An 11,122-nucleotide genomic window follows, 5' to 3' on the forward strand; every position below is an offset into this window, starting at 1 on the left:
TTCAGTTAAAATAGCTGTGTTGTATGTGTAAAAATCTTGGCAGAGTGTTATTAATTGTGTTGGACAGCTTTGGATGATCCAATTGTAGATCTGCACACATGGACTTGAACCAGCTTCAGTTTTCGGGTTTTTGGATTCCATTAACACAATGTTTTTACACAAATTATCCCTGTTGCCACTTTGATTATGTATTATCTTTCTATTCATCTTTGCTTTCTCTCTTCACTCTTGAGCATCTCTGTCAAGCTGTCAGATTTGATGTTTGTCACCTCAAAAGCTTCATATATGGATGAGAACAATTATGCATTCTTGAACTGCTGCTGATGACTTCAGTGCAGACTTATATGCTGTTCTTTGCTCTGTTAGCTGAATTATTCTTCAAGCATGGCTACAATTTTTGGATCAGAATTGTGCAAATGATGAGAGTAAACCGAAGTATTGGAATAGGTGTAATTTTTCTGTAAGAACTGGTCTCTTATCTTAATGTTGGCTTCGACAAATCTCTTCAGATTTAGAGAACTGCAAAGTATTCATCTGTATCTTCATCTCTTCATCACCTTCCCCAAGTAACCAGACCCTAAACATGTCTTTCTAGGAAGCCAGCAATATCTACCAATCTATATTAATTGTGTACTTTGTTTCTGATCTTTTTCCATGTCTGTACTCATCCTGAAAGTTAAAGCATAAAGATCTCTCAAGCATAGTAACATCCAAATCGTTATAGTATTTCTTAGATTGTACACAACATAATTCCTTACAGTCTTCCCCATGAAAATGATCACTTTCATGCCACCACCCTGTCTTCAAAATGTAGGAATTGGCACAGTATGCAGACTTGACTGATCAAGAACCTCTTCACAGCATGAGGAGGTTGTTCATTTGTGCTGGACAAGATATCATTTACAGCAAGAAGTTGATACTCATCTCCTTTTTTGCTTACAGGTAACCAATGGCATTACAATTTTTACACATAAAGCCTCCTTTTTGGTGACAGAGTCTTATATTTTTCATATAGATTGCAAGATTACCAGAAAATAAACATTGTTACCTGGGGAAAGGATAGGAAAAAAAATGAAATTAATTGCTTGACTTATATCTATATTTTATGCTTCGATTTACCTGAAACTGTATGTAAACTTTTTAAGCTGATCAATAAATTGTTCTTTACAAAATGTAGGAATTGGCACAGTATGCAGACTTCAAAATGTAGGAATTGGCACAGTATTCAGACTTGACTGATGCAGACTTCAAAATGTAGGAATTGGCAGTCTGTCTTCAAAATGAAGGAATCGGCACAGTATGCAGACTTGACTGATGCAGACTTCAAAATGTAGGAATTGGCACAGTATGCAGACTTCAAAATGTAGGAATTGGCACAGTATTCAGACTTGACTGATGCAGACTTCAAAATGTAGGAATTGGCAGTCTGTCTTCAAAATGAAGGAATCGGCACAGTATGCAGACTTGACTGATGCAGACTTCAAAATGTAGGAATTGGCACAGTATGCAGACTTGACTGACAAATGCAAACTTCAAAACGTAGGAATTGTCATAGCATGCAGACTTGACTGATCAAAAACCTCTTCACAGTATGAGGAGGTTCTTCATTTGTGCTGGACAAGATATCATTTACAACAAGAAGTTGATACTCATCTCCTTTTGTAACCAATGGCATTACAATTTTTACACATAAAGCCTCCTTTTGGTGACAGTCTTATATTTTTCATATAGATTGCAAGATTACAAGAAATAAACATTGTTACCTAGGGAAAGGATAGGAAAAAAAAATGAAATTAATTGCATGACTTATTATTTATATTGTATGCTTCGATTTACCTGAAATTGTATGTAAACTTTTTACGCTGATCAATAAATTGTTCTGTACTAAATGAGCAAGAATGTGAGAAGGAAATGGTTGCTAGTAATGGTGTGGGATGGTGATGGATGCCTCAAGAGGCAAATACCTGTGGCCATGAGGCACTCAGAGAATGCGTGTGGGCAGAACACAACACTGATCCAATTGTGGTGTTCACTGCACACAATTGCTATATATAATCTATCTGATGCAAATGTTGCATCATAGAAAGAGATCTCACGCTCCATATGCATTGAAGAACAATGATGTTGATGAACAGGCATTCGGTTGTTGTTGTCTTCCTGCTTGTGTTTGAGATGAAGAATTGTTTGACACAGGATGGAGGACTTAGCAGAGGGAGTTTTCCACAAGGGTTTGTCTTTGGAACTGCTTCCTCATCTTACCAGGTGACGATTTCCTTCTTGTCTGTTTCAATCCTTTGTATCTTGATTTCTTGATCATATTCTGCTTCTAATTAAAAGTTTGATGAAAAAGAGCATTCAAATTCTCATTATTTTTCGTTGGAATGATTAGAAATTATTCTCTTTCAGTATGAAGGAGCAGTGGAAGAGGATGGAAGAGGGAAAACAGTTTGGGACACCTTTGCTCATTCCTTTGGTATGGCATCAAAATGATACCAAGCTAACAAAAACTAATGGTAACTCTTCTTACCTGATCATAAATTTTGCAGGGAAGGTGATTGATTTCAGCAATGCCGACGTCGCAGTCGATCAATACCATAGATTTCATGTAAGTGTTTACAGAAAATTCTCCCAAAATTATGAACCATGAAGTGATAAGTTCATTACAACTGCAGGATGACATACAACTCATGGCAGACATGGGAATGGATGCTTACAGGTTCTCCATTGCATGGTCACGAATTCTGCCAAGTAAAACAGCTCATTCTCTGATCACACGTCCTTTGGTGATGCAGTGATCTCATGGTTTGTTCTTCATGGCTGTGCAGATGGAACAGGAGAGGTTAACCAAGCAGGGATCGACCATTACAATGAAGAGATCAACGCACTGCTCGCCAAAGGTTGGCTAACAGCAGCAGCAGCTGTTCATGCAAACCATTACAACCACACGTTAGAGATCAAACACTACATGAATTATGTGCAGGGATTCAGCCTTACGTGACTCTCTATCACTGGGATCTTCCTCAAGCACTCCAAGACAGATACAATGGATGGATCGATCGCCAGATCATGTAATGCTCTTCTTCTTCTTCTTCTTCTATCATTTCCAACAGACGAGTAAATGGCATAGAGATCCATTGCTCATTTTGCAGAGAGGACTTCGCAAACTACGCAGAGATATGCTTTAAAGCATTTGGGGACCGAGTCAAGCAATGGATCACCTTCAACGAGCCACACACCTTCGCAATCCAAGGCTACGACGTCGGCCTCCACGCGCCCGGGCGCTGCTCCACCCTCCTCCACTTCCTCTGCAGAGCAGGGAACTCTGCAACAGAGCCGTACACCGTTGCTCACCATGTTCTTCTCTCTCATGCCACCGTGTCCGACATTTACAGGAGAAAGTACAAGGTACCGAAGCAGAAGAACCAATCCTGCTATCTCATCGATTCAGATACCGCATCTCATTCGTGTTCTGACGCGCAGAAAACTCAGCAAGGATCCATCGGCATGGCGTTCGACGTAATGTGGTTCGAGCCGATGACAGACTCCCCTGAAGACATCGATGCGACACAGAGAGCGATGGATTTCCAACTTGGATGGTGACTCTTTCTTTCGCGCCTGACGATCCGTACGACGAGAGCAATCACAGAAAACCTCGTTGTTTCAATTCAATGGCAGGTTAATGGATCCATTGTTCGTCGGGGAGTATCCGAGGTCGATGAGGACGAGAGTGGGAGAGAGGCTGCCAAGGTTCTCAGCAGCTGAGGCTGCTCTCGTCAAGGGATCCTTGGACTTCGTTGGAGTGAACCATTACACCACCTATTACGCAAAGCACAATTCAACTAATATACTTGGGTTCTTGCTCAATGATACACTGGCAGATTCTGGTGCCATTACTCTGCGTGAGTCTCTTGCTTTTTTTCTTTCTACTCCAAGTGTAGCTCAAGTTTCTGAGTTGCTCGTTCTTCAAGCAATCAAGCAAGTGGTAATGGATGAGATTATGCTCGGATAAAGAAAAGAATCCAAATGTAGATCTTGCTTGTAAGAGAAGATCTGAATTGAATTATAATTAGTAATTTTATCTTAAACATTTTAGACGGATGACTAAAGCTCAACAAGTTAATGGGATGATGAGAAATATTATTAAAGTCAACCTAGTATCTGATTGATTCATCGAATGATTTACTCAGTAGATTGGGTTAGAGATATATCGTTGTATCATCCCAAGTTTGATTATATATCAAGGGATGAACTGAGTTATAAAGGTTTGATCAGTATATTTGGAATATATTTGATGTTTTCACTTTGATTTACTGATGCACTTATTTCTTCATGACATGCAGCCTTCAAGGATGGAAAAGCAATTGGAGATAAGGCAAGGGTTTGTTTTTTTGTTTCTTAACAATTTATTTTTAAACTAATTATAGATTATCTTCGTAATTAGCTATCTTTAATATTTCGATTCTTATATTTTAAATATAAAAATTATATTTGAAATCCTATACTTATGAAAGTGAAATATTTAGTCTTATTTCTCCTTACACCATCGACTTTGATGAAAATACTATAGGATTTATTATTGAGCACATATTGACTCTGTCTTATTTTTATTTCTATTTATCACTGAGCATATATGATATTTTCGTCAGCAAAATTGATGACACGAGAGAAACGAGATTAAATTTTTCACTTTGGTAAGTATAGAAATCTCAATATAACTTTTGAAAGTGTAAGAATAGAAATGATAAAAAATAGTTAATTACATGAGGAGGTAATATGTAATTAGCTCGTTATTATTATTATCTTTTTGACATTTAGGCAACTTTAGATTATTTTGCATAAGATTGACAATCACTAATAAACATGGAATTAATTAACATTATACTGATTCTTTGTTAACATGTACAATTTTTTGTCTCAATTTACACTGCTTGAAGGCATTAACAGCATTCTTGGAGTCAGAAGTCAAAATCATATGGTGTCTTTGGGAATGCAGGCTTCATCCATATGGATTTATATAGTACCTCAGGGGATCAGAAGCCTGATGAACTACATCAAGGACAAGTATTACAATCCCTCAGTGATCATCACAGAGAATGGTATCTGTCTTTGGTCCCATTCAAATTCTGGGAGTTGAATTCTCATCCATCTTTTATTTCTGATGTGAAGGGATGGATGATTTCAACAACCCATTTATCTCCATTGAGCATGCTCTCAAGGATGATAAAAGAATCAAATACCATGGTGACTATCTCTCAAACTTGGCTGCCTCCATAAGGTATGATAATCCTTTGATATTACTAAACCTAAATCTTCACAATGAGATTAGAAGGTATAATAACTGAGTGCTATTTAGGTTTTGAAGACCATTTTTCTCATCAGCAAGTCATTCTGGATAAGCTACAAATAGAGAATGATCATGTAAAGAAAGATACTGTAACTATATCAACATGCCTTCATAATATACAATTGCCTAATATCTTTCAGTGCATGGTTGAAAAGCACATGTTTGAGAAATTCCTATATGGTTCAAATAAACATTTATAGCTAACCTGATGTTGCTGTTCAATTTATATTTTGTAGCAGGAAGGATTTTAATTGAGCTGATTCTTTGAACTTGTCTTGCAGGGAGGATGGCTGCAATGTGAAGGGATACTTTGTGTGGTCTCTTCTTGACAACTGGGAATGGGCTGCAGGGTATACTTCAAGGTTTGGCCTATACTTTGTGGATTACAAAGATAACCTCAAGAGGTACCCAAAGAACTCTGTTAACTGGTTCAAGAACCTGCTCAGATCTGCCTGATCCACTGCTGCTAAGGCCATTGAAAGATATGAACTTTGGCTGGAAAAATAACATGGACTATTTGATGATGATGATGCATATGTGTTGATGGATATACTTGAAGCACCTAATCCTTCTTGAAGGAACTTTTCTTACTGTAGATGTTCACTATGTTGTTTGTGAAATGAATTGCAATGAGTAGTGATATGGCCATTGAAATATGAAATACAGTTATGTTTACTAGGCTTCCGAATGCTAAACTGTTTATGAACATTTTTTGTCCACGAACCGAGATTAACTTGATCGTCGGAGGAAACTCGTAAGAAATGCTGATCCAATAAAACCTTTTTCAGACGCAATAATTTCGTCATGTTCGATTGACGATCAAGATTGACCAAGTAACATCATGAATCCAATATCAGAGGTCAAAAATGCTTGTTGAACAAGAAGCATCATAAGAGAAGTTTAATTAAGGAATACCTTAAGGGAATTAATCATCCCAGAATACATAAGCAAGGTAATAATTTCTTATTAGGACTTTCAAGGAACAATAGAAACGAAGTCGTTTCAAACAAAACTATCCAACTCTTCATCAGATTTGAAACCATTTAAATGACTAGTGCTTGTTCTTGAGCTTTGCATTGTACAAACATCAGACAACCACTGTTAAAGATACGACAAAACTAAGTTGAATGCGAACACTTTCACCACCAGTGATCAGATCAGCCAACATGCAGATGAACACCTATGGCAATCACCAGGATGGTTAAGATTGCAAAGAAGAGAATGCCATGGACCAGAATTGAGATCCCACTAGTGTACATGTTGCCAAACTCAATCACCCTTGTCCTCGCCGGCAGCTGAAACAACAGCCCTGGCGATAGGAGGATGAAGAGTACCACCGCGGCAATCACCGGCCCCCAATCGGTAGTCATCTCTCTCTTGGTTCCAGGCCTTGCAGAATTTTGAATCTTTGTTCCTTCTTCTCAGTGTAGGCTAATATACTAGTGGCAATCATAAAGGTTTCAGAAAGAGATGTAGAACTCAAGCAATAAGAAAGCAAACAGGGAGACCAAAGAATAAAAACAGAAAGGAATGATTGCTTTTTTCGGTTGAATGGAATGCATGCTTTAGACTAATTCAATGCCATTGGAGGCCTAAAAGCTTCTTTTCTCAGTGTAGCACAGTAAATTAAATGATCTTTTGCAAAAGCTATCTACATGCTTTCTTTGTCACTGATACTATGTGGGGATTGCTTAGATAAAGTAAAGTATCATTGCAAAATGACAAAAGAACTGGGTGTGCCAGATGCATGGAGCATCACCTGTGCCCTGGCACCAACTCATAGGGATTGTACCAAATCTTAGCCTGATGTTGAAACCATTATGAACTTTATGATTGTTGGATAAACTTTAATAATATATGAGAATGAGCAAAAATGAATCGCATAATAGGAAAACCTTCTGGGCAATATGAATGTTTCCACCCAATTCTCTGATTCATTGAGCAAAGCTTCATTTTGTGATTGTTGGATAAACTTTAATAATATATGAGAATGAGCAAAAATGAATCGCATAATAGGAAAACCTTCTGGGCAATATGAATGTTTCCACCTAATTCTCTGATTCATTGAGCAAAGCTTCATTTTGTTTCACTTTGTTAATGTGATCGATTCTGATTCCAAAAGAACTTCTAAATACCAATCAAAGCATTGCAAGTCTACAAACCCCATGTTTCTTTGATTTATTCACTTATATTTTACTAAAAGTAAAGTAGTAGTCTTGACATTTACATTTATTTATTGTTATTGTATGGCAAAGTCAACTTGTACTATTTGATTGTTTTGCTATAAAACTGTCGTGTTTACTTCCAAGTCTAAAATGAACAATAATTTAGAACCATTTTAATGATTAGATATCTTATTAAAAGATAGTTTTAAATAGCCATTGATTACACTACAAACTTCCAAACTAGCAAGCAAGAGATAGCATTTAAGCATCACTATGGAGATCATAATATTAATTTGAAACATAATGCTACATTCATGGCAGTGTAATATAGCAGATTAGAATCATAATACTATATTAATTGGGTGTGTAAAATTTATGGAATATGTTATACCATGTTACAAGACAAAAAAATGAAACAACAAGTTTACAAGTCAAACATAGTAGATTAGAGGTCCAGACCTCATATTGAGTGGCTCGAAGAACGGTTAAAATAGCAGGCACCCAACTGTCTACAGACAACCAATACAAGACAGCCTGCATTCCCAGCAGAGATCTTCTAATCCGTTGGAAGTTTAGACAATAGTTGGTCAGCAATACCATGCTGTATTTGGAACTTGCCTCAGTTGCTAAAATAGACAAATTTAGAGCAAATGTGAATGATCTACAAACATGAAAGATGACTAATTAGAGAATTTTCATGGAACCCTATAGAACATTTGTTATCAAGCAGATACATTATAAGATTATAAGATAATTTGCTGATTATAAGATATATTATAAGACCAATCAGATTCAGAAGACCAAGCCACTAAAACGAGAACCGACATTTCATGATGTAATGTCGTTTCCAGAGAAGCTTCAGGCTATTACATTATAAATTTCTTTAGGTACTACCATGATTTTGTGATTGAGTAAATTTCATCTTTGTACACAAGGGAAGAACAAAGTCAATCAATCAGCAATCTTTATTTAATACTTGTCATACAGGGCAAACAATTTCTTGTTGCTAAGTGGTGATCTTGATAATAGAACATTCACAATCAAATTAAATAAGTAATTATACATGATCTGCAATCACTTAAATCCTTAGAATGAAATCTTCCCAAGATTTCCGTGAAGACAGCTAACTGATCACCATTAAAAGTCCACTGAATCTGTTCCATCTACCATAAGAGTGTTTCGTATCTTTTCTTTTTGACAAAGAAAAAATAATTAAAATTTTAAAGCTCCCTGATATCGTTGATCTTTTTAAATTTCATTCAAACTACTGTACTTTGGACTCTTGCATCATCTATATGTACTAATCATGCCAAACAGTAATCCACATGTTGACTATGCCAGAGATATCTCTTTGATTAATGTCATGGGAGAACTAAATCCTTTACTATGATTTATAAATCACCATGCAATACATTCATACATATATATATATATATATATATATATATATATATATATATATATATATATATATATATATATATATATCAGTGACCCGGGCCTGATGGGCTAACTGGCCTATCAACTTCATTTGGTCTAAACAACTGACGAAAATGCTTAAGTTAGAGTTGATAGTAGTACACTCATCAGACCCTTATAAGCCAATCTTAATCTTGTCCACTTTCGATGTGAGACTAATTAGGGATGTTACATGCATTTCGTGATGAAGGTTCAATTAAAAACTTGCAAAAAGCTTGGCATGGAAATGACACGCCATGTCACTAGGAAAACGAAGTCAATGAGACTAATTAGGGATATTACATGCATTTCGTGATGAAGGTTCAATTAAAGACTTGCAAAAAGCTTGGCATGGAAATGACACGCCATGTCACTAGGAAAACGAAGTCAATGAAGAGTGACTTCTGATAAGGCATATTTTGCCCCCTGAACACGTCACAACCGATGCCACATGCCACGTCAGAATCCGTGCTCCCAAGACACTGTTCGACACGTCTAGTCCCGGTAATCTCGGGATGGCAACGCCCCGCACGTCGAGCTAGAATCCGTACTGATGCCGTGCTGTGCCCACCACGCTAACCCGCGTACAACCGACCCTCTTACGGCAATATAAAGACCTCGATCCTGGCCTCCAGTGATGCGGGGAAAAAAAGAGGGAGACTACTAACTTGTTCGTCGAAGGGGCTAAAGTCGAGGATCACCAGACGAAGGTCGTTTTTGCAGGAAAGTAGCCCAACCTCGGAAGTCGCAGACTGGCGTCCCTGCAGCGAGCCATCGACCAACCCCGACTCGAGGACCTAGTCGGCCCTGGCGGCTAGCTCAGCCGGCAGGAGGCTCCCGACATCGACCCGCGAACCAAGCCATGCTGACTCATCAGCCACGGCACATTCGTTCACTAACAACTTCATCTGAAAGAAATCATAATCCAGCAAGAAAAAACCTAGCCTGTTTGTGATTGGTCATATACTAGATGGAAGTGATTAAAGATAAGGTAGGAAATATCCTAGGGAAAATCTAGGGAGTTATGATGTGATTGACAACCAAAATAATGGCTTATTTTATAAGATTACATAGCTTTAGCAACAACCGATGAAAGGGACAGCACAAGAAAAAAGCACAGCAAGCAGGAAAAGAATTAAAATGCAGGGACCAACAAAGAGAGAAAGCTACAGATTCTCTCCTACTGTGCCTTTGGTTAGAACAATCCAATTCTATAGTAGAGGTAACCAGCAGTATGGATGTGCATCCTATTGTATATGAAGGTTTATGATCTAATTAAGTACATATAAAGCAATGCGAAACGATGAAAAAATAATTGGATCTACAATATCAACTGAAGGACCTTAGGCTGAAATATTTTAAAAAACCCTATTGATTTGATCATAGTAGTCTTTTGTGGTAAGAAAAGATTTCATTTAACCCACTAATTTCCTACTCAAAACCAAGGAGAAATCACCAATAAAGAAAAATTAAAAAAAGAAAAAAATTCCCAGACAAAGTGAACTGTAATTTTCATTAATGATGAAAAAAGGCATTTTGTTAAGATCTACGACTGATGGAAGACACTGATACATTGAGAGGAAAACGTGCAGCATGAAGTTCATACTATAAACTACGAACATCCAGAAACATGTCTAAGAGAGGTTAGTCCAAAGAGGAGAATGAAAAGTGTCGAATTTTCGTGGAAGTGGTAACAATAAACAACTTCAACGATCAAAAAGACCAAACAACTGAGGAAAGATCTCACCTTTGACCACCATTGGGCCGAAGAGGCTGGATGGGAAAAGGATGGCTCGCCCCAAAACCGACAGATTCGAGACGATCCCGGCCAAGTAGAACACGGTCAGCATCCCCAGCACCCAGGGAATCAACATGAACCCGATGACGAACGTGACCGAACTATCGAGAATCAGCGTCATCGACAATCTCAGCAGCATGAACGCGGAATCAGTGGAGTGCCATGGTACGGGAGCAGCTCCGATGCGAAGGCCAAGAAGAAGGTAGTTGGAGGGAGCGGAGGATGACGAAGACAATGGAGAAGAGCTGGCAGAGGAGACTCGAGGTCTGACCCTCGCCTTCCATCACCGTAACACGGAGAGAATGTAGACGAAGGGGGAAGAGACGAGAATAACTCAAAGGCCGACCCGACCGAACT

The 11,122-nt window shown here is 38.0% G+C and overlaps 2 protein-coding genes across 2 annotated transcripts; one reads left to right on the forward strand and one right to left on the reverse strand.

Moving 5' to 3' along the window:
* Positions 1–2,121: 2,121 nt before the first annotated feature.
* Positions 2,122–5,856, forward strand: LOC135640057 (beta-glucosidase 6-like). Its single transcript, XM_065154168.1, has 13 exons — positions 2,122–2,262; positions 2,407–2,473; positions 2,547–2,605; positions 2,673–2,748; positions 2,826–2,897; positions 2,981–3,068; positions 3,150–3,405; positions 3,481–3,596; positions 3,676–3,899; positions 4,341–4,372; positions 4,994–5,096; positions 5,167–5,275; positions 5,626–5,856. The coding sequence occupies exons 1-13, from the start codon at positions 2,122–2,124 to the stop codon at positions 5,798–5,800; spliced, it is 1,518 nt and encodes a 505-aa protein (XP_065010240.1). The 3' UTR covers positions 5,801–5,856.
* A 392-nt stretch (positions 5,857–6,248) lies between these two features.
* Positions 6,249–11,085, reverse strand: LOC103989818 (uncharacterized). Its single transcript, XM_018827481.2, has 3 exons — positions 10,715–11,085; positions 7,969–8,135; positions 6,249–6,783 (listed from the first exon to the last, which is right to left on the reverse strand). Exon 3 carries the CDS (start codon positions 6,712–6,714, stop codon positions 6,502–6,504), a length of 213 nt encoding a protein of 70 aa, XP_018683026.1. The 5' UTR covers positions 6,715–6,783; positions 7,969–8,135; positions 10,715–11,085; the 3' UTR covers positions 6,249–6,501.
* Between the last annotated feature and the right edge of the window lie 37 nt (positions 11,086–11,122).

This window comes from Musa acuminata, chromosome BXJ3-6, assembly GCF_036884655.1.
Source record: "Musa acuminata AAA Group cultivar baxijiao chromosome BXJ3-6, Cavendish_Baxijiao_AAA, whole genome shotgun sequence".
Lineage (NCBI taxonomy): Eukaryota > Viridiplantae > Streptophyta > Magnoliopsida > Zingiberales > Musaceae > Musa > Musa acuminata.